We start from the raw sequence: 27,643 nt of genomic DNA on the forward strand, positions 1-27,643 counted from the left end.
ACTTCAGTTATCCCAGCTTGCTTGCTCCTGCCTTCCACATGGCTGAACCCATGTCCCCCATCCCACCTCCACTATTTCTGCTGGTAGAATTTCCACTTTCTGGTGCTCTACCAAGTCTCAAGCTGGAGATTTGAGTCCAGCTAGCCTGACCATGCATGCTCATATGCACTCAATTTTTTTGTCTTGTCTTGTGCATATTGCACAACAATACTTGAGTCATAGGAAGGAAGACATGTATATCACAAGTTGCTTTATTTACCAGGAGAAGGGGATGAGATGCAAACAAGACATATGTACATTAAAGGTCTCCTGCATGGCCTTGTTCTGCAAAAATGCAGTTGCAGCCAGGCTCTCAATATCTCTTGTATCAATGCAATTACACAACTCCCTGTGGACAGCTGTGTCTGAACTTATCAGATGACCTCTGAAATATTTACTATAGCGGTTAAAGACTGTTTGCCTTGCCACTAGCTGCAAGCAGATCTAGTCTTCACATTGGACAAGACCCAAGGATAAAAAGTTTCATGAAATCAGATGACTCCTCTTCCACAAGTTAGCTTATTGTCAGAAGCACTATCCGAAGTAATCTTGCCTTCAATCTTGGATAAATGTAGCTTCTTGGAAATTAATTCAGTTGTTTAAGTGTTAAGTTTTCCATTTTCCTTGCAAACACAGAATTTTTATCTTCTTGGCTAGTTCCCCGTCCCCAAAGACAGGAAGTTTCTGAAAGGGGATTTATCTCAAACTGCAGTGGGGTTGAAACAGTCTAAGACACTACCTTTGGTGTTGCAGATTCTGTCAGAGCGATGAAGACTATTATTTATATTGTGTCGATCTCTGAACTCTACAACATAATGTTCATCTCCCAGTGAAATTATTTCTCTCTATCGGTTACAGTATCATGAAAACATTACATAAAAGTCGTTTTCTCTAAATGGACCTAGCCTATGTTAAGTGTAAATATTAATTCAAATCAAGACTTGACTTAAAAACAGGATTGAGGTGTCTAAAGATCTGTGATGTTTGTGGAGCCCGCTGGTTCCAGAATGGTTCAGAATAGTCTTAGTTGGGCAGTGAATTTTGGAAAAAAAAATACAGATACTAATTTGCTTTGAAATTATGTCATGATGTTAAACATGGTGCATTGTTCAAAACAAATCTTTTATTGTACTTGACTGACTGTTTAAATCATTATTTTGCTATGTTTCTCTTGATCGGATTTAACTAATTTGATTACGACATTTCCTGATTACTCCTAAAATTGTTTCATGGAACCCAGAAGAAAACATCTGCCAGAATCGCTGTTTTCAGTCCTACAGACATGGTGCATTTCTGTGCTGAGCAGGGTTTGATGAGCACAGTAGAAGTTGTGAAATGTGTGTCTCTATCAATCTAACAATGCAAGCCAACAGAAGAACCTCACTCATTTGCTGAACTGATGTCTGCACAGAATGTTTGAGATCAAAACTAATCAAATGATTCAGATTTCCTGTCAGTTTTATGACCTTTATTTGGTCTTTTCAGACTGCACTATTTATTTCACTCTCAATGGATCATACATGCAGCATGAAGTTATTAATATTTGTGTAGCTCTTATTGTTTCTGAGGTATTATTGGTATTTCCTCTGCTTGCTTTTTGACCTCAAAGAAAATTTCTCATTTCGTCAATTATTAGAAGTGCCAGTTTATTGGAGCAAGCTTTGTGTCAGTAATGGCTCCAAGCTCACCATTTAAGCTTTGTATTCCTCAACTGTCTCCACTTCCCTTGTCACCACAGATTGAGAAAGTGGACAGAAATAAGACATAGCAGCCCTATGATTTTGCCAGTTACAATATTTTATGATTTTTTTTCACCTTTATGATTCAAGTTACTTAACCCTAGCTCTCCCATCGTCGAGGTATGTGTTAGAAAATTGATGTATGAAGATACAGGAAAGATTCAATTTGTAAGTAATTCCTAACATTTGTTTTTTTTAAGAAAGAAGCCAATACAAGGAGTCTGAAATGGCCCAAAACCCACGCTTTCTCATCTTAAAGAGTTCCAGAATATTTTGGAAAAACTTGCTCAAACACCACTTAGCTCTCAAGCTTTTTGATCCATGCATTTTCTGACCTCGCCATTTTGAGCTTAGGAGGAAATAGCACAAACTAAAAATGTAGTTATACCTCTTTGTGAACTTTCCAAATGATCACATAATAACTGTCTAAATGTGGTTTGTTTCATTTATTTTTAGAATGATAGTTAATACAGTCTCTGAATAAGCTGAAAAATTTAGAGCTTTGCGCAAGTAGTCTTCCTCTGACTACTATATATGGACTTATTTATTAGTACCATCTAGTTCAGGAAATTCCACCCTGCCAGTTGCTAATGAGTTGATAGATCTATAGCAAGACCTTTTGTTCATTTTGACAGTCATAGCTGCCAACTGCAAAATCTGAAATAGTAACAAAGTGGGATTCTACTTGAGAATAAGTCATATCCTGGAATGGCAGATCATCAAAACACACGTGGAAGTGTGACTTCTTAAGATTTCTTATTATTTAAGCAGCGTTGTTACAATTTCTAAAGATGTTGAAAGGCAGGTTTTACAATATGCTTTCAAAATGGCCTGTAAGGTTCTTTGAAAAATATAGCTTGAATTCCATAGTTTTTTTGATGTGTATCACTTTTCATGACTGGCGGTAAGGCATGACCTTGTCATAATGAATTAATGATGTGCAATTAGATTTGTCTGCTGTGTATTGTATGGTACAGTACAGTGGTAGCAGAGTAGTTAGGTTACAGGACTAACAACTCAGAGGCCTGACTTCAAATCCAAGCAAGGCAGTTGTGGAGTTTTTTTGTGGAGGATTTAGTCAACGGTCTGGAATTTTTTAAAAATAAACTAATCATTCATAATGATGTCTATAAACCTAATGTCCTCCAAACAAAATTTGCCATCCTTACAGTTTCCTTGGTACATTCGGTCCCAAGACCAACCCACCAGAGTTGACAGCAGCACAGGCAATAGAGAGTGCACAATGTTCACTCCAGACCCCACTACGTCCCATGGCATTAGGCCAAACATGGGCAAGTAAACACCTGATTACCACCCTATGTCCTCCCACAGTGAGGAAGCAATGCTCCTTGTGTTGAAAAATACTTGGAAGAAGCCACGAAAGTAAGCAAAGGGCACTTATGGAGTCATAGAGTTGTATAGCATAGAAAGTATCAGACTTCAGCCCTCCATTTCTATGTCAACCATCAGGCCTATCTATACTAATCACATTTGCCTGCATTAATTCCATATCCCTCTATGCCCTGCTCATTCAAATATCTGTCCAGATGCCTCTTATATGTCGTTACTGTTCCTGCCTCCACCACATCCTCTGGCAGCTCATTCCAGATACCAACTGCTCTTTATGTAGAAAATGTATCCCTTGTATCCCCTTTAAACCCCTCCCCCTCACCTTTTAGTCACCTCCGCCATGGGAAACAGATACTGGCTCTCTACCCTATTAATGCCTCTCATAATTTTATTTAACTCTATCATGTCACCTCTCAGCCTCCTTCACTCCAGGATAAACAGACCCAGCCTATCCAATCTCTCCCTATAACTCAAGCCCTCCAATCTAGGCAACATCCTTGTGAATCTTTTCTATACTCTCTCCAGCTTAATCACATCTTTCCAATGCAACAACAAATTGCCAGAAGAACTCAATAGATCAAGCAGAATCTGTGGTCAGTGTTTCAAGTTGAGACCCTGCATCCAATCCTGATACAGGATCTTGACCCAAAACGTCGATCACCCCTTTGCCTCCACAGATGCCGCTTGACCGTTGAGTTCCTCCAGCAGTTTGTTTTTGACTCCGGATTCCAGCATCTGCAGTCTCTCGTGTGTCCACATCTTTCCTGTAGTGGTTTAGTAGCAACTAAATGAATCCTGAAGGACATTGTTGCCAGATCGGGTCTGCGGCAGGTAGTGAGTGAGCCAGCTTGGGGGATGTCAAGTAGGTTTGTCCTCACCAGGTGCAGATGCATTGGTCCATTGTGGAGGTAACCACCACACAGTCCTTGTGAAGGCAAAGTCTCATATTGACCTCAAAGACATCCCCTCATTGTAGTATTTGGCACTACAATTGTGGTAAATGGAATAGACTCACAACAAATCTGGCAGCTCTACATTCGGCATCTATGAGACCATGTCGACCATCTGCAGGAGCAGAAATATACATCACCACAATCTGTAACTTCATGGCCTGACATATATCTCACTCTATCATTGTAATCAAGCCAGGGAATTAATCCTAGTTCAATGAGGAGTGCAGACGTCAGGAGTATGATGGAACGTTCTCTAGAAGCTCTCAAGAAGCTCAAAGCACCCTGTTTGACAGGCAGCATATCCAGCAATCTAAACATACATGCCCCTCCACCACCGGTACACAGTGACCTGAGAATGTCCAATCTCCACAGTGCTCTGCAGTTTCTCAACTAGGCTCCACCTTTCAATCATAATGGCTGGTGCGAAATCCTGGAACTCAGTACCCAGCAGCACTGTGGGAGTGCTTTCATGAGAAGGGCAATTATTTCTGCCCTTCCTGGCAATGCTCAGATCTCTGAAAATGAGTAAATGAGCAAAGATGACAAGCTGGATTCAACAAACTGTTATACACAAGAATGGTGTTATTGGTACTACAGAATTGGGTTCATTCATTATTCTGATGGGACACATTACTAGCCTTTTAAGTTAACTATTTACATAATGTTAACTTTTAGATCACATAATAAGAACAAAATTACTCAAATCAGTCAAAGAACAAATCCTATTGATATTAGAAGATCTTATTTGCCACTAAGTGGAACTTACTGCACAAGAGTAAATTGCTTTAAAGTACCTCTGCTGAAGATTGGTCACACTGTGCTCCAGTACAGATTGGAATTCTAGAATCTGTCTTAACGTAGCATGTAGTAGCTGGACAACTTTTCTGTAAATGTTAGAAGTACAGATAAATTAAGATAAATTCTGTCCACAAAACAAAGCTGATTTTAAAAAAAACTCAGCCTTTAAAATACGCTCAAAACAACTTAAAAAAATAATCTAAGCAAACTAATAACTCATAATCTAAATTAATTAATCAGTGGAAAGAAAAACAGAATTAACATTTCAGTCAGAAACCATTCATCAGATCCTTCAGAAAGAAAGGGTCTGAACTGAGATGTTAACCGTGTTTCTCTTCCTGCAGATGCTGCCTAACCTGCTGAGTATTTCCAGTATCTTCTGTTTTTATTTCAGATTTCCAGCATCTGAAGGTTTTGTTTTTTGATTTTCATTTAAATAATTTTTGCATTTAGCCCTTGCAGCTATTGAAATCAGGGATGAAGCAGTCCCTAAACTGGTCTGTCTTGACACAGGATTCAAGTGCTCACTCAAATTTTCCCCTTTTATAATGAGCAGATCCTGCAGTTTTGGCTTTCCTCTTGGACTCCACTTGGAACAATAATAACAAACTACTGATGACAACTCTGTGTCTTCTGCATTTTCAGGGAAATCCAAAGGTTCCGTACAGTTAAGTATGGAAATGTCAGTAGCCAGCAGCAGTTTCCCCACCACAAGCTTAGTTTCTCTTCCCACACATGCTGCCAGACCTACTGAGTAATTACTGCATTTTACAATTTCATTTCAGATTCCCATTTTCCACAGTATTTTGCTTTTCTATGTACATGAGTGCCTTGAGTATGTTGTGGAAACCTCAAATATACACTAGAGATACAAGAGACTGTGGATGCTGTAACCTAGAGCAAAACACAAATTGTTGGAGGAACTCAGTGGGCCATCTGTATCTGTGGAGCGAAATGGAGTCGATGTTTAGGGTCAAGACCCTTCACCTGGATTGAAAGATATAGGAAGATGGAGGGAAGATAGCCAATATAAAGTGGTGAGGGGAAGGGGGCAAGCAATAGTTAGATGCAGGTGAGGGGGTTGACAGGCAGAGGGAAGAGTGGAAATGGTGACCGAGGCTGGGAGGTGATAGGTGGAGACAACAGAGGGCTGCGGATGATGGAATCTGATTGGAAAGGAAGGTGGAGCATATGGAAACAAATAAGGGAGGTGGGGTGGGCAGATGGGAACAGTGGGAGGAGGGGACCCAGTAATGTTTTAATGTTTTAATACTGATGATAAAATTAGATAAGTAGTTTGAAATCTAGTTCATAAATTTAATATTTTTTTATTTGGATCAGTGACTCTGCTTCTGTCTCCACAGTTGCAGCCTGAATTGTGGAGTATTTCCTGGATTTCTTCAGTGTTTTCCAGTATATTGGTCTCTAGACAAATGTGGCTATTTGAGAATTCAGATTTGGCTAATTGCATTTTAAATTAATAACATTAAAAATCAAGTAATGGGCATTGTTAGCCTGTGACCTCATTTCTCAATTGCATTGCACGCTTCAACTGATTTATTTTGAAATTTTTTCTGCACCTGTTGGTAGATTAGTGAGATAAAAAGCAGTTTTACTTCCTTGGTTACAAACAGAGGTATATGCAAGGTGAATAAGCAATTAGAATTATCTGTACTGTGAATGTATATGCAAACCATTTCCAGAAAAAATAATACATGTGACAGTAACCGTATTACTGTAGCCAATCTATTTTGTACTCATTTACTTTGGACAGCATTGAAGTCAGGCACTTGCAATTTCTGGAATAAGCTCTCAAGCCTGGCTTTTGTCAGCCTGCCTTAAAGGATTCTTTTAAAGCAGAAGTATTATTGGTATAACCCGGAGCTTAGCTCGCTTCCATTTCCTCCTGACCTGTGGAATTCTGTGACCTCACTGGAATTCCACACAACAGTTTGTATGGGGCTGGTGGAGCTGGGATTCAGAGAGGAGAGAAGAATTTAAATGAGGTTTTAAAAATTGGGTAGTTCATGGCAGTTCTGTGAAAGTGGAATCTTCAGAACAGATACGAACTATATTAATATAATTCATTTCATGTGCATAGAATTGAGGTTGCTCACAGCCAGTGAATCACTTCTGGCATGCACTTGCATTTTTGGGTTTGCACAGAGGACGATTCCAGTGATGCCTGTGAGGGTAGCCTCTTTTGGTAGTGCTGGTTGAGGTGTTCATGGAGAAGAATCAACACTGAGAGCGTCACCATTGACATTCATGTGGCAGCACTTCTATTGAACTGATGTTTTGGGGCCAGGTTGATGGTGATATTAGACTGGGTCAGTCCAGCAGTCACAGGTGCCTGTCATGGCACGAATGATAGGAACATTTTTGTGGTCCCTTGTAATGATATAATCCAGCAGTTGCCAGTGCTTGACCAGGGTTGTTACTGTGACATCTTGTGCTTGTCCCTTTGACGAAACAAAGTGTTTGTTATGACAAGGACATGCTCCAAGCATTTGGTCAAGATATTGTTAGCCTTCCTTACTTCTTCCTTGCTGATCAGACCTTGTCAGAGGTTGGGTCCATTCCCTCCCTGGCATTGAAGTCACCCAGGAGGATCAGTTTATCTCCTGTTAGGATGTGGACCAGATTATTTTCAAATCAGAGCAGAAGTCATCCTTGGCCTTGTCCAAAGCTTCAATTGTTGGTTCCACATTACAATGCACTGAAGGATCATAAGGTGTTCACTGATTCCACGTAGTGTATCATTGAGAAGCCTCACGAGCTCATGATTCATGGTGAAACTCCCTCTGCATGAATAATGTTCCTCTTCTCAATTTCCCCTCTGGGAAAAAAAAAGTGTACCCACCACCTTGTTGTGGCTAATGAACCAAAAACACAAGGCATTCCTGGTTTGGAAGCTCCACCATCTCTCAAGGGAAAAGTAATAGGTACTTGAAGGCAAAGATCCAGTGGAAGGCCTATGACCTAATAAACAAATGCTAGTTGAAAAGAGTTCAGGAGGTTCAGCAACTCACCGACAGCCATGACATGTCATCAGTGTTATAAAAGTCATCAGTGGTCTGGACACCATGGCCCCACCACACTGGGAGCTAAGAGTAGGGGGTGAACTCCAGGGACAGAGAGGCAGTCGACACCTGCTGAAAGGAACACTTTGAAGATCTCTTCAACCGTGACTCTACCTTGGACATGAGTACCTTTGACTTCATTCCACAGCAGCCTTGCCGCCACTCCTAACTAGTAAGAAGTCAAGAAGGTCATATCCCAACTAAAATAAATAACAAGCCCTCAGGAGGAGTCAGCATCCCTGCTGAAATCGTCAAACTGCAGTGAAGAGCTTAGCCACAAATCCAGCCTTATGCACATGCCTGGAAGAGGAGCATACTGTGACCATCATTAAGAAGGGGACCAGCCTGCCTGTGGTAACTGATTTTCCCTGGCTGCCACAGGGAAAGTCATCACCAGGCTCCTTCTGAACTGTCATCTCCTCATTGGCAAATAGCTACTCCCTGAATCGCAGTGTGGATTCTCTTCATACAGAAGCATATTGTATATTAACTTCACTATGTGATAACTCCAAGAAAAATTCAGAGAGCAGCACCAGCCATCACATGTGGCCTTTTTGAACTTCACCAAAGCCTTTGACTCCATCAATCAGAGAGAATATGGAACACCCTCAAGTTCAGCTGCCTACGGAAATTCACCTCCATCTTAAGCTTGATCCACAATGGCACTCAAGGTGTGATATTAAACAATGGGTCTACAGCAAAACCATTCTCAATAAAGATTAGTGTAAGGCAAGGCTGTGTCAAGGTAAAACAAACTTAAGTAGCCAAGCTGCAGAATGCCAACATTGCTTGCATTTATGCACATTCCGAGGTCATGCTCCAAGACATCATTGGCTCACTTGCTAAAGCATTTGAGAAGATAGCCTTACGGTCAATGCCCACAACGACAAGGTCCTCCACCAAGGATTGGCAAGTATTTCTTGTAAAATTGGAATAGGTTCTGATGTTAATAAAATGTTGAAGGACAAGTAGCAGGATCCTGAAACAACCTGTCTTGACAATATTATAGAAATAGCTTCATAATGAAAGTACACTCCTGTCATTTACAATGTCTCATTTATCTTTTATCCCCCCGGGGCTGCAATTGTGGTGGCAACAAGCACTCAAGCTTCATTAGTTGAAATCAATAGCACTCTATATTGTATAAACTGAGGCAAGGAGTACAGAAGCAAAGAAATAAAACTGCATAAGGCAATGGTAGGCCATAAGGCAACATAGGTAGTTTTAGACACATTGCAGAATGAGGTTTAAATGGTGTACAGGCTGCAGTGTAGATACCCGAATGATACCAGAAATGGGGAAAACAGTAGTAATGAGTAGATACTGGAGCTGGCATGGTTAAAAGGAGGCAACCTGGGGCTGGATCAACCAGGACTCAGCCTGCTGATTTGGAGCTGTGGTCCCCAGCAGCGTACACCTGTATCTGCTGGATGTGGAGGGCCAGATGAACTGAACTTCTCTGTCTTTGTCTGTCTGTCTGTCTCTCTTTCCCTCGCTTCCTCCATCTTCTCTCGCTTTGTGTAACTCTCTTTCTCACCCACTCTTTTTCACTCTCTCTCACTTGCTGTCTGTCTCTCGCCCACATGCATTCTTTCTGTTTCTCACTCAGTCATTCACTTTCTCTTTCTTCCCCCTCGCTCCACACACACTCACCTCACTCACTCTCTCTCTCTCTCTCTCTCTCTCTCTCAGTCTCTCTCTCTCTCCCTCTCTCTCTCCCCCCCCCCCATCACCACCACTCTCAGTAGGTGTCAGGTAGAAACATTCTCAAATGTAATTAATTGTATGCAAATCATATAAAAATGATCAGAAATAATTTTTATTAAAAATAATTTAAAGCACTAACAACTGATAAAAAAACAATAAATGTAATTTGAGTAAAACCATTAACCTGGTTTTATCAGGTTTTGTGACCCTATTCAAATGAATGGGGCTGCAGTTGTACACCAGCCTCCTTGGCAAGATGCAAGTCACTGCTCCACCTGTGGCCTTAACGGTGAGTCTAGCAGCAGAGCAGACTGTCAAATAAGTTGACATAAAGCTTCAGAATGTCACGGACTTCTGTGTTTGATCACACACAGCTGATAACTGGCAGTTCCTTCTCAACTACTGGCTATTGATCAGCAAATTCTGGCACGTAAATTTTCTTTAAAATTACAAAAATATTGACAGGATGAATAGGAAAACAAGTATCTATTTGTGAAGTCAGTGTCAAGACATTTGTCTATTAAAATCAGGTGTAGAAAAAGACTAGGAACTTATTTATTGGAAGACTGTTGGAATGAGGAGGACAGGACAGTTGCATTCCCATGGAATGTTTTGCCGCAGGGAGCATTTGAGACAGACAATTGCATCTTTAAAGGGAAAATTTGATAACTTTTTGAGTCACTGGAGAAAGTAGACTTTGGAATTTGTTTTGGATTCCTTGAGCAGAGATGCAATGGGGAAAATTAGTTCCTTCTGGATTTTAAACTTTGTTGGTTGTGAATCAATTTTAGACATTCTCCACATGTGAAGTCTCTTCATGTGGTATCAGATTTGCCATTCCTGTTACAAGTCTTTTTTTAAGTAAAGTGGTGATGCTTCATTTGTTTTAGAACTGGCTCTCTCATTGGCTGGATGTTGAAATTCATTATTTTAGTTGCCTTAATTACTTATATGCCTTTATAAAAGTTCTTATCCATCCCATCTTATAATCCAAAACATGGAAATAATGGTGGTATCTGGATGGAGTTAGTTATCCTAAAAGTGCATAACAGTAGAGTGGATGTGGTAGGACAGTGACCTTTTTGGTCATTGTCATGCAGCATTGAATTGCAAGCAACATCTTTTCGCAACTACCATCAGCCAGGTGGAACAGAAGCCTGAAGTCCTACACCACCAGGTTCAAGAACAGTTACAACCCTTCAACCAATCGTTTCCTGAACCAACTGGCAAAACCCTAATCACTACAGTTTAACAGCCCGATGACCACTTGGATCACTTCGCAATGAAATGGACTTTTTTTTTGTTCTAATTGTGTTCTTTCTTGTAAAAGTTGTGTATAATTTATGTTTAATTTATGTTTTTCTTGTGAATGCTGCTTATTTGATGCTATGAGCCTATGATGCTGCTGCACGTAAGTCTTTCATTGCACCTGTGCACACATGTACTTGTGCATATGGCAATAAACTCGACTTTGACTTTAACAGACTAGGCACTGTACACAGTCATTGTTATATTTCGTTCATGAAGGAAATGAATCTTCAATTGCTTAAAGCTGAAAAATAAAGTGTTAAGCAATTAAGTTTCCAGGTGATGAATTATTATTTATGGATTTCACAACTGTTGCTTCTCACCTCAGCATTCCCATTTTGGTTTAACGTGTAGTGTGAGAGCTTGATGTATGAAAGTGTCAACCACAGGAAATGAGTGGCAACCTCAAATAAATCATCCATAATTGACACTTAAAGTTATTAACAATTTAGTGCTTTGCTCAGCACTTTTTAAAAATTAAAATGGGCAATTGTCTCCATTGCTGACTTGAGGGGGGAGGGTGGGGTGGTCTTCTGACATCGTGATAAGTAACTTCTAACTGAAGCTGCAGCTCATGGTGCCAATCACTTTACCTTTATCCTGTTGAAAAACAGGTATTCTCTGTCATTGAGCTACTTAAGACCTACAAGATGTGCCATCTTCCTTGCAGTGTTAATTCAGATAGAGTTTTACAAAACTTGTTTCCAAAGTCACATACATTTAGAATCATGAATGATATATTTTGATTTGCAAGTAATTACAGATACTCAGAAAATTTGCCAGTTGGTGAAAAATTATAATTTTAATTATATATTATGTCTTTAAAATTTCTTTATATAACTTTTGAAATAGTATTTCTATTTTAACATAACTTATGTATTTGTGTTTCTCTGTCTTTGATGCCGGCAGGATTGTTTTTCAAAAGACTGCGGATCTTTTAACTGTTAAGCTATTTATTTCCTGTGAATTCAAATGTGCTTTGAGAAAACAGGCTGTTAATTTATCAAGGTAACTTTGTGAGCCACTTATCGGCAAGAATATTCTGAATTACGACGTATCAGAAACTGACAGGAAACAAGTTCAAATAAGATTTAGTTTCTCCTGTAGACTAAGTGGATGTGGTTTGTGGGTAGTTTATTTAGCAGTCTGCATTAGTTCAGATAGATTCTTCTGCAACTCTGTGAAGATTTTTGTGTAGTTAATTATCTGTTTCCTCAATAGTTCTGCAAGAAAATTGTGCAAGAGTTATTCCTGAGATTATGTTGGGCAAAACTGACTGGAAAGTATAAGTAACTGCTAAAAATTGCATAAACAGATTTGTCAGAAGCCTGCCATGAGAAAAAACATTCACTGACTTAATTAGCCTGCATGCAAATGCATCATCTTATCATCTTCTTCCTCTTGCTCAGTCCCTCGAGATCCTTCGGTTCTGAGATGGCTTAGTTCTGACTCTTCCACAGATGGGGCAAGTGGTGCTTGATGGGGAGGATGGGTGGATGGTTTGGACTGTTGTGTCCTTTTTCTACTGTTCCATCGTGACCTCTCTGTGCTCCTGTAATAGACTGGAGAAGCTCAGTACCTTGCTGGCTGTTCCTGTACCAGGCTGGGTGGTCACAGGCCAAAGGTTCCCATAAGTCAAGTAAGAATTTTACAGTTTTTCAAGAAGACTTTGAGGAGGTCCTTGAAATGTTTTGTCAGTCCTTTTGCGAAACTTCTGCCAGTGATGGAACTCAGAGTAGAGCAGAGGTGTTGGGATGGGGACTTTGTGGATGGCCAGTGGAGTTGGCTTTGTGTGATCAGAGCTCGATGTTGCGGATGTGTTGGCCCGGGAGAGTATGTTCATCATGGTTCATTGATACCTCCTATAAGTTTTAGGATTTTGCAAAGAATGCAGAGATGGCATTTTCCCAGTTGTCCGTGACTGCAAAACAGGAGGGCAGGGATCATTGCTGCACAATAGATATGATATGAAGTTAAGGTATTAGTCCTCAAACACATTTTTCCTCCGTCAGCTAAAAGGTATGCTGGTACTTTGGAAGCAAAGGTGGATTCTGTAACCTGACTGAAAGGTGGCTTCCAAGGCGTGGAAAGTGACATACATCTGCCAGGCTTACACTATGGATCTGGATTGTCTGGGGGCAGTTTTGTGTGACGGGGGCTGGTTGGTAGAAGGCATCAGCCTTCCAAATGCTTTGTGTAAGGCCCACACTTTCCTACGCTTCAGGAAGAAATCAATGATGACTTGGAGATTGATCTCCAAGCTTACATGAATGTAAACATCAACTGTGTACTCAGGTTAGAGGGATCCTAGTTCTGGAATAAAGATGACAAAGGGTGAACAGTTTCCTCTGTTCCTGCTGGATGTATGTTGGAGGTGAGGTGCAGCATTGTAGTGACAAAAATTGAGAATGGGGTTGGAGCGATGATGCAGCCTTGTATGGCCCTAGTCCATACTGTGATTGGGTCAAATGTGGAACCATTGGTGAAGGTCACAGTCTGCATTGCCTCTGTGGAGCAGACATAGAAGTGTAATGAATTTCTGAGGACAGAAAACTTTAAGAAGGATTCTTCACCATAGGTCTCGGTGGATGGAGCTGAATGCTTTTATGAAGTTGAAAAGGTTGCGTACAGCCTTGGTGTTGCTCTCACCCTTTTTCCTTGGATTCATCACATAGTGAAGATCATTTCTGTCATTCCCCTTAATGGACAAAATCTGCTTTGGGAGAACATGATGGAAGTGAGTCCATGGAGCTACTTTCCCCATGGTAGACAGCAATCCTCTTCCCAAAATTCATGAGCTCACTCCCCCCAAACGAGCGAAATGAGCTCATGGACTTTGCACCAGAAATACTTCTCCATGGTGCTTTAATACTTTGGGGATTTTTTCCATCCAAAAGCCTTGTTGTTTTTTCGCATTTTCAACCTGGGCTGAGGTAGCAGTGAGATTTTGCCAGATAGTGTGCTCTGGGATGGAATCAAATACACTTGCGTCTAAGACAGAGTCTCAGTTGAAGAGATCTTCAAAGTGTTCCTTCCAGTGAGCACTAACTCCCTCTTTGTCCTCAATAAGCTCTCCTCCATTCTTGGCTTTAAGCAGGTGGGGTGTCATAGTCTATTGTCATAGTGTTGTCAACATAACAGTTCTGTCATTATCTACTTGTCTCTTTTGAGTAATATTAAGCTCTTATATGTTGCCTGTAACACATTTGGAAGAAGGATCTGGCCTCTAAAGGTCAAATGTGAAATATATTTAAGGTGCTAACCTGTTACACTCAAGGTCATTTCAACTTCTCATCTTTAATATTGTAACCAAATAGCAATATTCAATGATTTGTTGCAGAAATACCTCCATCCTCCACAGTGAAGTCCATGCAAGTGTTTGTAACTAGCTATGTACTTGTAGTAACAAAATGAAACTAAAGATTAAAAATGAATGCCAGTATTTTGAAGCAAATGTATGTGAGGATCTGAACAAAAGAGATGGAGTTGCAATTTTATTATGACAACTCTTCATCAAACCTGCTATAGTTTAGTGGCTGGAAGTCCTATGTCGAATAGAACAAAACGTGGGCTAAAAGAACAGTTAAAGATTAAGGAGATATGCAGACTTTTCACTGCAGAGACTGGTAATGGATTTAGTAGACCGCTGAGAAGAGGTGTGAAGTGTTGTGCACTACATTAAATCCTTGTTATCCATGGGGGATGAGGACACATTTCATGCAGTTAACAAAAAAATATGGATGACACTAAGGCCCTCTCCTTTGTACCCAAGACACCCCCCAGATAAACATAAATAGGCCTTATAATGTTCCAAAAACATTAATACATATTAATAAACACAATAGAACATTTAATGGTGAATAATATTACCTAACAGGCTACTTCTAGAGAATGTAATGAAACTTCCAGAGATCAGTGTTTATATCACAAGGTGCAGCTGTGTAAGTAAAGACTACTCTATTAGAACAGCACACAGCAAAGACCCACTTGACACAAGTAGTATGGAAACTGATCACTGTGTTTATACAGACAATGATTAATACAGACAATTATACAGACTGTTTATTAGAGAAAAATTTGAACAGAATCTGGGGTTGAGTTTATGAGTGTATGGATCAGTGGATAGTAAATCAGTAGATAACGAGGACAGAGTGTATTGCCAGGGCACCTGCCAATTACACGAAAAGTCAAACTTGGTTCCTAAATGAGGGGAAATGAGCAGAATGAGAATCAATACATGAGTGACCTGCAACATTTTCAGTGAATTTATTGAAGTTTAAGTAGGGACTAAATGAAAAATATGATCTGAAATAGAGCTACGGTAACCATGGTGAATTTTGGTATCTCAATCGTACTGAGTTACCAAGGACAGTAGAGTGGCACAGCAAGTAGAGAGAGTTGCTTCCTCACAGCTCCAGTAACCCAGGTTCAGTCCTGTCCTTTGCTGCTGTCTGTGCAGAGCTTTCACATTCTCCCTGTAACAATGTGGCTTTCCTCTGCCTTTATGATGTCTGTATAAATACAGTGATCAGTTTCCAGATCACTTGTGTCAAGTGGCTCCTTGCTATTCTAATAAAGCATGGTCTTTACTTACAAAGCACCTTGTGATCAAGACATGCAGGTTGTTAGGTTAATTGGCCACTGTAAGTTGCCTCTGGTGTGTAGGAGAATGGTAGAACTTGGGGAATGTGAGGAGAATGGAGTGGGTTGGCATGGACTTGGTGGGGAAAAGGTCTGTTTCTATAGTGTGTGACTCTATGACCAAATGACAGACACGGTATCAAATCTGCAGTTGCATTGCATTCTAAAAGCAAAATTATTTTTTTTGTAGCAAGATAACAACAACTGTGGACTTCAGTTCCTGAACTTTTGAAGCTGCAAACTGTTGATTATAAATATGATTTGACCCTTTAAGAATCAAAGTTGCAAAGTCACATGTCCTAAATTGGGGATATAGTGTTTATTAGTCACATGTACATCAAAACACATGGTGAAATGCATCTTTTTGCATAGAGTATTCTCGGGGCAACCCACACATGTTGTCACGCTTCCGGCACCAACATAGTATGCCCACAACTTCCTAACCTGTATGTCTTTGGAATGTGGGAGGAAACCAGAGCACCTGGAGGAAACCCATGCAGACACGGGGAGAGCTTACAAACTCCTTACAGACAGCGGCCGGAATTGAATCCGGGTTGCTGCAGCTGTGATCCTGTCAGGATCTGGTTCCCATTCACACAGTTCCAGCATAGTGGGAAGGAGCCTTGGTCAGTTTTCCTCTTTACAGTCGCAGCTAACATCAGTAACTCTGCAGCTTCCACACTGAATGTGAAATCCTCCTGATCTTTGACTGGGGAAACTCTCTAAGTTGTGTGGGAAGCTAATTTCTTCAATCCAATAACTGTGGGGACTAAATAGGTGATGGGGAAGGTTTGCATTTGGTACAACAATGCAAATTTGATGATGGGGAAGCTAGTTGTGAGATTGATTTTATCCTCTTCTCACAGATATACTTTGCTGGGATATTACAATATTGATAGAAAACAAGCTTTAGAATTCCACCAAAGAATGACAATAAAATGGGTGCTCTCTAAAAAAAATGCTTGAGTTACAATACAATAGGCCATGTTATTTGAAGGCACTAATTGAATGTTGTGACTTCACAAGAAAGCATCTCAGTATTACTCCCCCAAACTAAGAAAGGGCCATGAAGTGAAACTGAATAAGGGCTGACTCAAAATCATGCAGTTTGACATGAAAGCAGCTTTTAATATTTTGAAATAAAGCAATTTGCAAAAATGTAACAGTGCAGAGCCGGAGTGGGAGGTTGTGGGATTTTCCAGCAAGTATCTCCTGATCTCAGTTTAGCCTCAGCAGAGGGAAGAATGACTGACAAATCATTTCCTTCAGGTATTTGGTTAAAGGTATGGTGTAAATGCTGGATTTGAGGTAAAAGGATAAGCCATGATCTGGCTGATTGGCAGAGAGTGTGTGAGGGGCCTTTGGCCTATTTCTTATGTTCTTACATTGGGTGTGTTGCCATAGAGGGAGAAACAAAAAGGCATGAGGTTCAATTTTACATGAGAATTTAATTTAAGTTACTGCACCTTACTTTTTTCCAGGTTTGTGTCTCAAACTCTTTCTGTTTATGTATAGGAGGTGGAGGAAAACGCAAGGGTAAAAGTAAAAAGTGGAAAGAAATATTGAGGTTTCCTCACATCACTCAGTGTGAAGAGCAAAGAAAATGTTTAGGTGAGTCGCATTACATGATTACTTTATTTGTGCAGAAACTTCAGCTGGACATCATGTCTTAGTCACTGCTAGCTACGGAAGTGATTTTTATGAGTACTATCAAGAACAAGTCCTCACCAAGCAGACAACTAATGGAAGCAGTTCAATGTTGTTTCTGTTAATCCAAAATGTTGCTTTTAATATTCTTGTGTTTGGTTGTTTCATTTCACCCACTGGAATCAATCTATCATATACCTAGCCTGCTTTTATCTGATTCACCACATGCAATGCACAGGCCGTCCTCAGTTTAAGAACACCCAATTTAATAACAACCCCTCCCGTAATATTATTAAATTCAAAAGCACAACGGGCATACATAGGTTTGTTCCTAAGAATGGCAGAACTAGTTTCCCTCTCTCCACGTTTAGTAATTGTTCTTTCTTATCAGACTTACGTGCTTTTGATGCCATCCATCACAATTCTGTGGAGGTGTTGTTACCATATCGAGTGATTTTTGTGTATTTTTCAACTTATGGATAAAATCGACTTATGGATGTTTTTAAAAAAGGAACCTGGATGATACTGGATGAATGAACTGTAATTGCAATGTTTTATTTTCTTATAAGATCGCTTTCTTATAATAAACAAAAAAAGGAAAGGCCATTTTTTTGTTCTGTGAACTTACATCAAATGACTCAGGTTCTTTCACACAAACGAAGCAATCCTAATATTGTCTTCTGTGGCTGGGTGGGGTGATTGGATATTGTGTGCTGCCTCCATGAGCTCCTGTCAGGGAGACTCAGAAGTGCCTACAGCCTTCCCAAATCTTTCCCTATAGTCTGAGCAGTCTTGGGCCAGGGATTCCCATGAGTCAGTGAGGAATTAATATATTTCAGGGAAGATTTTATGATGTCTTTGAGGTGTTTTCTGCTGCCTTCAGGGAATTGTTTACCATGACAGAGTTCAGAGTGGGGCACTTGCTTTAAGATTCTGGTGTCTTTTACTCGTCTTTAACAAGACCGTGTTCTAAGAATTTTGTCCTGAGGAGGGCTCTGTCGGAGTTAGCTTTCCCTACTCCATTACTGCCAGTAGCACAGCGATTTGTACGTAAGCATCTAATTACATCAGTAAAAGAAGAAGGAGTAGGCCATTCAGCACCTCATGCCTGTTTCACCATTGAATAAGATCATAGCTGATCTTCTATCTCAGCACCATTCTCTTGCACTTATCCCATATCCTTTGATTCCCTTTAAATCTAACCTTCCAACTCTACTGTTACAGTCACCCAAGAGCTTGTCTCCGGTTGAAGCTCAGGTTATGGATTGATCATAGATGAATTAGAATTCCTTTTTGTCCCTTCCAACGTTGGCACGTATGTGCTGATTGTGTTGATTCCATGGTAGAGTGAGCTGAAGTGTTGATCCCACACAGGGAGTCACTAAGACACCACACTAGATCATTCTCAATGGTGATACCAACCCCATGGAGATTCCTTCTTCCAGAAATTGGTGCATTAGCCACCCTATTCCTTGACCTGGTTGTCTCTTGCCCATAGTATTTCACTCATTTCAATGTCAATGTATTTGAGTTGTTTGGTTATTAATGGTGGATAATTTAACCAAGGATCCTTTATTATTTATTTAATATGTGGATATATTTTCCCCTTTTTTTTAATCCCTCACCTTTAATCAAACTGTTAATACAGCAAAGTGGAGCTTGGAGTTTGTTTTGTCCACTCTGCATATCTCAGTGTTTCCTCTCCCCTCTGTATCTGTTTCTCATTGTGTATATCTCTCTTTCTCTCTGCATGTCTCCCTCTCTCTCCCCCATTCCCCCACACTCCATCCCCCTTCCCTCTCTCTTTTTCCCTCTCTCACAGACATACACACACATCCACATCTAATGTCTCTTTCTCATTCTAACACTCTCAATTCCTCTCTCTTGCACTCTCTCCCTTCTCTCCCTTTCTCTCTCATTCGTGCATGTATGCAAGCACACATACACACTCCCAATTTCTCCCTCTCTCTCTCTCTCTCTCTCTCTCTCTCTCACACACACACACACACACACACACACACACACACACACACACACACACACACACACACACACACACACACACACACACACACACACACACACACACACTCCCAATTGTTTTGTCCATGGGCATGAAACAGTGAGTGAAGGACGGAGGTTGGAAACTTTGCTAGGGAAGAGTTCCACTTGAGGAGACGTAGGGCCCGGGTCTCTGTTACATCTTTAATCCCAAAACATTGGGTTCCTATGTTATTGTCTCTGTGAAAATAGACCCACTTGTCTCAAGTGTTACTGGCACAGTCAAGTGCCACTGGGACTATGCAGCAGACAGTGTAACAGGACCCAGCATGTGTACTGCTCTTTACTTTATGGTTTACTATTAATATTATTGTTATTAATCAACTCCAGTGTTTATGGTGATATAAAGCAATTTTACAGGTTCGTTCTTTGGGACTATAACCCCAGAGAATGAAGGAAAAATGGTTACTAATCCAGAGGCTTGAATGAAAGATATGGAGAGCTGAGTTCAAATCCCACCACAGCATCTGGGGAATTTAAATTTAGTTAATGAAATAAAGCTGGGAATCACAACCTATTATTAATAATGGTGACTGTGAAACCACTGGATCATTGTTAAAAAGCCCATATGGTTCACAAATGTCTAGGAGGGAAGGAATTATGCTGTTTTTAGCCAGTCCAATATGTGACTCTAGACCTACAGATGTATAATTGACTTAGAGCTTCGCTCTGAAGCGTTGTACCAAACCACCACTATGCTTCACCACAGAGCATGAAGCAGTTCAAAAAAGGGTGACACAGCACCAACATCTGAAGGGCAATTAGATATGGCTGGAAGTTGCTGGTTTTGCTATGACATCATTAAAGAATTATAAAATAGTTTGCAGATAATAGTTTGTGGATGCATTTTTGTATTGAATGATTAACATAATGGCAGACTGATTAGACCCTGGTCAGTGAGGTCAAAGACAATGGATCAAAGTTAAATTGACTGGAGTGCCATAAAAATATTGAAATTGAACTACATTTTGCAAATTATTTCTCAGATACCTGCATTGTGCAAACTCTGATCTGGAACTGGGAAGCATTCCATCTTGAACATTTAGTTTGCTTTTCCAACTCTGTAATCTTTGTTTTTCATCAATTAACAATCGCATGATTCATGCAGAGTGAAACATTTGAGTGGTGACTATGTGCTGAATAAATGCAAATTTATTTTTGTAGCTACTATTCAGCATATAAAGTTCAATTTTAAAAAAACGGATGTGTTTAAGATATGCTTTAGAATAGCTTAAATAATGCACGTGCAGTTCTGAAGTGCATTACTGTATGTTTTCTTATGTTGTTACCATGATAAAATATATAAATGGCTTAAATGTTTCAGTTCTTACATTTGGTTTGGAGTGTTTTCTCAGTCATTATTGTTTACGAAAATTTGGGTATTCTTGGTTATTTTAAAAAAAATCTTTAGACAAGTTTATCAGCTTCTGGTTTCTACAATAAATTTCTTTTTGATTTAAAAAATAAACTTCATTCATAAAAAGTATATTACAAGAAATACAAAATACAGTCCGTGGCTTTCTTTGTATTCATGATATTGTTCAGTCTATACATTCATGGTATTATTGTAATGTTAGCACATTCTATGTACAAGGCATCATGGCCACTCATGTGGCCCCTTTGGATGATACAAACTTCAAGTGTTTTGAGAGGCTTTTACCCAGAGCTTAGTACATCAATGTTGAGTAGCAGCAGGACCTTAGACTTAGGAATTAGCAGTCCTTCCCCACAAAGCCTTTGCATTGACTGTACCAAAATTCAATGCATCCCTTAGCATGTACTTCTGTAGCCTGGAATGTGCCAGTCGGCAGCATCCACTTACGGACATCTCATTGTACTCGAAGGCCAACAGGTTCCTGGCAGACCAAAGTGCATTGATAATCTTCCAGCATCACTTGATGTTTGTTTTGGTGTGCGTCCCTGGGAACAGGCCATAGATCAGAAAGTCCTCCGCTAAGCAGCTGCTTACCATGAACCTCACTGAGAACCCTTGCATCCTTTTGCAGACCTTCTTTGCAAATCCACAGTTCACAAAGAGGTGGGTGATCTTCTCATCCACATTGTAGCCATCCCAAGTGCAGCGTGTACTGAGAGTGAGACTCCAACTGTGCAGCTAAATTGCTAATGACAATAAGTAATAACCACACATTCAAAGTCATCCATTGCCATTTGTGTTTTTACTAATCTGGGCTCCTCCCCCAGTGACACACAAAATTACTCAGTCACGTCATTGACTTATGTGTACGATGATGTGTCCACAAACAAATTTGATTGATCAATTGTCTATTGCAGTTTCTGCATTTTGAAGGCTGCATTTGTAAAGCAAAGGCATAGTTGACATTATGAAACAATAAAAGGAAAACAATTTTTAAGTAGGGCTGCAAGTGAGGATTTTTTTTATTTATTTGTAAAAACTGAAAATTCAAGCCATTGTATATATTTTACAGTTATGCTGTGATGCATGCATCTGCTTTATCAAACCAGCAAAAGGTGATGTCCAAACCGGATCTCTTATCTTGCTTATATGATATTTTTTATGTACACACAAAATCACAAAATTTCATGGCTATGCCCTGGAAGTGAATTGCCTCTCGTTTAACAAGCAGAAACTTGTTAATAAACTTCACTGCCAGTCCAGCACAAGCAGAAATATTGCATTGTTTTCAGGAGCTGCAACATTTATTAATGTTAGACATCAGTTCACATAGCCTAGAACGTTGTGTTTTTATACATATATACTATACTGGTAAGCTGCTGAACAGTAAGAAGTTCAACATTGTCACCAGGCAGCAAGGCTGAAGTTAATAGTAGGATGTCAGAGCATAGTGCAAAGTCTATTTAACAAATAGGCTAGTTGTCACATCCTGTTCAAATCAGAATTCATACTTTTTCTCTGAACTGTCTGCAACTTTGGGTTTGTTCTCTGAATTTACAGTTACAAATATTTTAAATGTTGTTTGTAAGTCAAAAGTGCCTGGGAATAGGAGATGCACAGCTTTGTAGATGATGCAAGCAAAGATTCTTATCTCATTTAAAAAAATAACTGGATGAGGTGCCATGGCCTACAGGGTTATGGATTGGGAGCTGAGAAGAAGGATTAGACTAACTAGGTTGTCCTAATGGCCTCCAACTGTGCTGTAAATTTCCCTGATTCTGTGAATTGTTATTCCATACATTTTTATACATGGGCAAGAGTTTTTGAGTTCTGTGGCTTCATTATTGGAATTAGGATTCTTGGCCACAATAAACAACTTGGGATGTAATGTTGATGACATGAGACTCGCTGAATGTGATGCTCAATGGCACATTTAATGAAGGTCTTTAAAAAAACAAACTATATACTTAACAGGCTGCTCTACAACGCTTACTTTCATCCAGGTGCTGAACTTAATTTAAATTAAACTTGATAAATCAATTTGTTTTAGAATGCTCATTTGTGTAGAGGACCTTGAGTTTTGGTTTAGATTGAAACTTGCCAAGAATTAGGGTAAAGGTTTCCACTCTGCACAGTCCCCAGGTTCACCGTGATCATGACAAGAGATAACAGCAACACTGGTGTGCTGAAGATATAGTGGATTGACTGGTGCAGAGATTTGTTGAATCCAGTAGAGTGGGCTTTATTTTGTACCTAACTCATGCAGGCTTTGCTGTAGTGTGAGAGCCAAATGTTCTTATTCCTGCTTCCCAGATCTGGCATTCCATATCTTGAGCTCATACATCCAACAAAGAATCATTTGTTGGGGTTTAGCACATAGGAGTTGGGATGTTATGTTGCAACTTTACAAAACACTGGTTGGGGGCACTCAGAGTATCATGTGCAGTTCTTGTCACCACGCTATAGGAAAGATAGGAATGAGCTGGAGAAGGTGCAGAGTAGGTTCACCAGGATATTGCCTGGATTGGAGGACTAGTTATGGGAAGAGGTTGAATAGACTGGCTTATTTTCCCTGGACTGCAGGAGGCTGAGCAGTGATCTGATAGAAATTTATATATAGACTAAGAGAGACATAGATAGGGTAGACAGTCAACGTCTTTTTCCCATGGTAGGGGTATCAAAAATAAGAGCGCATAGGTTTAAGGTGAAAGGTGAGAGTTTTGAAGGGAATCGGGAGCATTTGTTTTATCCAGAGGAGGTGGCGGAATCAGACACTTTGCTACTTTTAAAAGGCTTTTGGACAGACATTTGAATAAACATGGCAGAGAAGGATCCTGTCCTGATATGGGCAAATGGGATTAGTGTAGATGGGCAAAAAGGTCAGCATGGACGTGGTGGGCTGAAGGGCTTGTTTCTGTGCTGTACAACTCTAATCAGGCAGCCAAATATGTGAGACCTATTTGTTGTACAGAAGTAAATATCGAATTGCAGTGAATACTGTAAATAATTAAGTAATTTGTGGAGTTCAGCAGTGAATTTTCATCAACAAAATTTGAAGGAAACACTTGCATTTATATGGAGCCTTTCATATCTCTTTCAAGATTTTCCAAAAGGCTTTACAACAACTGAATTACCTTTTGAGGTGTAGTCACTATTGTAACGTAAGATTTGCAGCCATCAATTTGTGCACATCTTGGTTCCTCCAACAGCAGTAAGATAATATCCAAACATGTGCCTAGAAATTCATCCTTAATCAGTAGCAGTAAACAGCATTTCTCACTCTGAAATACCAACCAGTGATGGATACCTAGGTAAATCTAATTTGGTAATAAAACAGATAATGCTGGAAGCCCTCAGCAGGTCAGACAGCATCTGTAGAATGAAAAACAGTTAACATTTCAGGTCAAAGACCATTCATTAGAATTGAGAAAGTGGGAAAACTAGTTAGTTTTAAATTACAGAAAGGGATGGGGTCAAGAAGTCGATAGGACTAAGAGAATATTTCTGATAGGATGAGGGCAAGGATGCCATGGGGATAAGCTGTTGATGAAATCATCAGGTTAAATGGGTTAATGAGGGAGGTTAGAGACAATGCGAACAAAGGGATATACATGAGGCTAGTTAGAAAGACAGAAAACAAACAAAAGCCACAAATGCAGAGCTGTAGGGAGGTCAGGTGTTGCTAATGGTCTGTGAAACAACCTCCCCAACTTCAGCTACCCACAGAAATTTGTTTCCATTTTATGTTTGGTCCACAATGGCATGCAAGCTGTGATATTAACCAATAGGTCTAGAATAGAGTCATTCTCAGTAAAAAACTAATGTCAAACAAGGCTGTGCCAAGGCCACCGAAGCCTTGTCTGGAGTATCCTGGCAATGCTCATGCTTGTGCACGGTCAAAGGCCGAGCTCCAAGATATCGCCAGTTACCAACCTGTCCCTGCTGTATGACAATACCCTCTGACAATAAAGGTTCGCAGCAAGACCCTGAACAACGTGCATCACTGCTCACAACCACCTCTCAGCGAATGCAGGCATTGATGATGAAATTCAGGGTATCTGAAGACCAATACTTCAGACTAGGCACAAAACTCATGATCAACTAGGCAGCAGTAATCCCTGTGCTTGTGAGCTTTGGACTGCTTGCAGCAAGGCACTGGAAAATGCTATTAATGAAGTAGCTGCAAAATTTTCCAAATTCAAGAGGATAACCGGATGAATATTGGCATCCTCTCCAAAGCCAACATCCCCAGCACAGTGGCTTAATTACTCTTAGTCAGTTACATTGGGATGGCCATATCGTTTACATGCCTGATGCAGGCACTCTATTCCAAGCTCTGTCCTGAGAAGAAACTGCCAGGTGGACAGAGAAAAAGATTCAGGGATGTGCTGAAAGTCTCCATGAAAAAGTGCAACTGATTCCTGGGAACCTTTGGGCCATGACTGCTCAAAGATGAGAAGTAGAATTCAAGGTGGTATTGAGAACTTGGAGACCATATGTTGAGAGTATACAGAAGTCTGCACAAGCAGCAGAAGGAACACACCACCTTGAGAACTACTCCCACTGCATTAATACTGCCTGCCCCATCTGTGGAAGAGTCGATGATTACCACATTGGCCTCATCGGTCACCTCAGAACCCACACCTGGAATAGAAGCAAGTCATCCTTGATGCCAAGGAACTGCCTAAGAGGAAGAAAAAGAGGAGCACAGAAATCAAGATACAGTAACTGGATGTTGGGAAATCCCTGAAATCATACTTAAAAATTTGAGTAAACATTAAGTGATCGAATGTGCACATCATGTAAAATCTGATGTGTGTTGAACGCTTTAGTATTGCTTTAAAAGCCAAAAATGATGGCAGGTGTAGCGGATGACTTGTACACTAATGTTGAGTACCTTTTGTTTGTTGGCTGGTTGCTGTACCCATTTGACATAAGTGCCGTGATGAATAATATAATCCATGCAAGTGGTGGATAGCATCTGTAAGAATAATGAGATAATAAAGATGGCTTTTGACGTCGAGAAGTCTGCAAATATGATTCCAAAGCAAAATTATGCCTTCACTGACAGATGGAGGCTATTTTTATAAATGATATATAACATTTCCAATGATCATGGACAAGTCTTTGACTTGGAAATGTACGTCTATGCAATTTCCTCAACCTGTGCACATTAGGGCTTGTTGTAAAGCCCACCGTGACTTTAAAAAAATTCCAAAATTGATCACAATTTTAAGTCTCTGCAGAGAGGACAAAAGAATGCACTGCCTGCATACTCAGGTCGCCTTTTGTCTTTACTGTTATCAAGACAAGATTTTTAAACACCTGTAGCATATCAGTTGTTGGACATTTTAATGGAATTCTCTTCAACACTATTCAAGAAAGTTGCTTTGCATTGAATGCTTCATATAGTGATGCTGTGCCCATACGGAATGGGATGATTGGATTGTTTCTTCTGCAAGTGGCTTAAATGGTTTTAAACGTATAATTTAAATGTAATTGTCCTCCACTCACTGCATTTTAATAGCATATTATCCTTTCATTTGGAGAAGTGGCTGTGGTTTCTATCTGTTTCCTACACTCTTGTTCCTGTACTATTGATTGCTTGCTGTGAGCCCAAACATATTTCCTTCCTCCCAATTCATTGACTAATACATCGTTGCAAATAAACCTCTTGTTGGTTATAAGCTATTAAACAGTTTATGCTGTATTGCAGGGTAGCCATCAGTTATAAACCAGCCTTGAGTAAAAGTCTAAAAACTATACAAAGAAAATAAGATTTTGAAGGGCCTGTAGAATAAGAGGGGCTTTGATTTTGTTTCACAGATCATTAAACGTGATAGTACAAAAGAGCAAAATAAATCTAAGATAAAAGGCACAAGTAAGAAGGTAATGTTGAACTTTTCCAGGGTTTTACTTAGGCTGCCAATTTGGAACACAAACACCCCATTACAGGAAGGACGCAGAAGAAATGGAGCAGGTCTCACACTGAGTTGCTAGGTTACTAACCAGGAATCAAAGGTTCTAATTATAAATGTAGACATGATAAATTAGGACCCTTTTTATTGCAACTGAGAAGATATCCCAATCAAAAGAAAGATCTTGTGTTTTACATAACTTTGAAACGCATTTAGTGTATTAAGTACTTTGTTGTTTGTTGGACAACACTTCCAATGTGTTTAATAACCAGATAATCTTCTTTTTGATGCTATTGGTGGTATTTTCCAGTATAGCAGGCAGATTCCCTGCTCTTCTTTGAATAGCTTCACTGGATATTTCACAGCCAACTCAAGAGGTGGGGTCTTGGTTGAATGACCCAATTGAAAGTTAGAACCCCAGAAGAGCATTCCTCCCTCAGTGCCATAATGAAATATCAGATTAGATTAGTTGTACCAGTGTCTGGATTGGGGTTGAATCCATAGCCTTCTGACTGGAAGGCAAGAGGGCCACTAATGAGCTGAGGTTGACAGCTTAGTGACTTTAAACCTATGAAGTTATGAAATTCTTTTTTTGGTCAGTGAGAAGGCACAGATGTAAGGAAATGAATTCAAAGAAGATGTTAAAATGTATTCTGAGTTGTTGCCAGCTTAATCTGGCAATGGGTCTGTTTTGCCATAATAGTGTGTTAGGTTGGCTGACCCCATTCCCCTGTCTGATTAATTGAACTATGCTGTATATGATGGAAATTACAGTCCACACATAGGTTTAGGTCTACAGCTGAGTTGAAGTTCTCAGCATGCACTCTTTGAGGTATTTATTTTCTGAATTAATTTTCCTGAGGTAAAATGTTCTGGCAATTGATACTCGTATTAAGCTAGTTCCTTGACAGGCCAACATATCTGTTGTGGTTTGCAAAAGGTTCTGAAATTATACCTCTTTGGCTTTCAACTTTTGGCTTAGATTTAGACCACAGTTCCCAAAACACTTTGCTGAATTTACTGG

General features: G+C 39.9%; 1 protein-coding gene across 1 annotated transcript in view; it reads left to right on the plus strand.

Moving 5' to 3' along the window:
• The window catches only part of LOC127576641 (G protein-coupled receptor kinase 5-like), a 198,702-nt gene that overhangs the window by 53,992 nt on the left and 117,067 nt on the right, over window positions 1–27,643 (plus strand). Inside the window, exon 2 of the mRNA XM_052027214.1 lies at window positions 17,134–17,229. Within this exon, the coding sequence (XP_051883174.1) occupies window positions 17,134–17,229 (96 nt within the window). The remainder of the gene's footprint in view (window positions 1–17,133; window positions 17,230–27,643) is intronic.

This window comes from Pristis pectinata, chromosome 12 (genome assembly GCF_009764475.1).
Source record: "Pristis pectinata isolate sPriPec2 chromosome 12, sPriPec2.1.pri, whole genome shotgun sequence".
In the NCBI taxonomy this organism is placed as follows: domain Eukaryota; kingdom Metazoa; phylum Chordata; class Chondrichthyes; order Rhinopristiformes; family Pristidae; genus Pristis; species Pristis pectinata.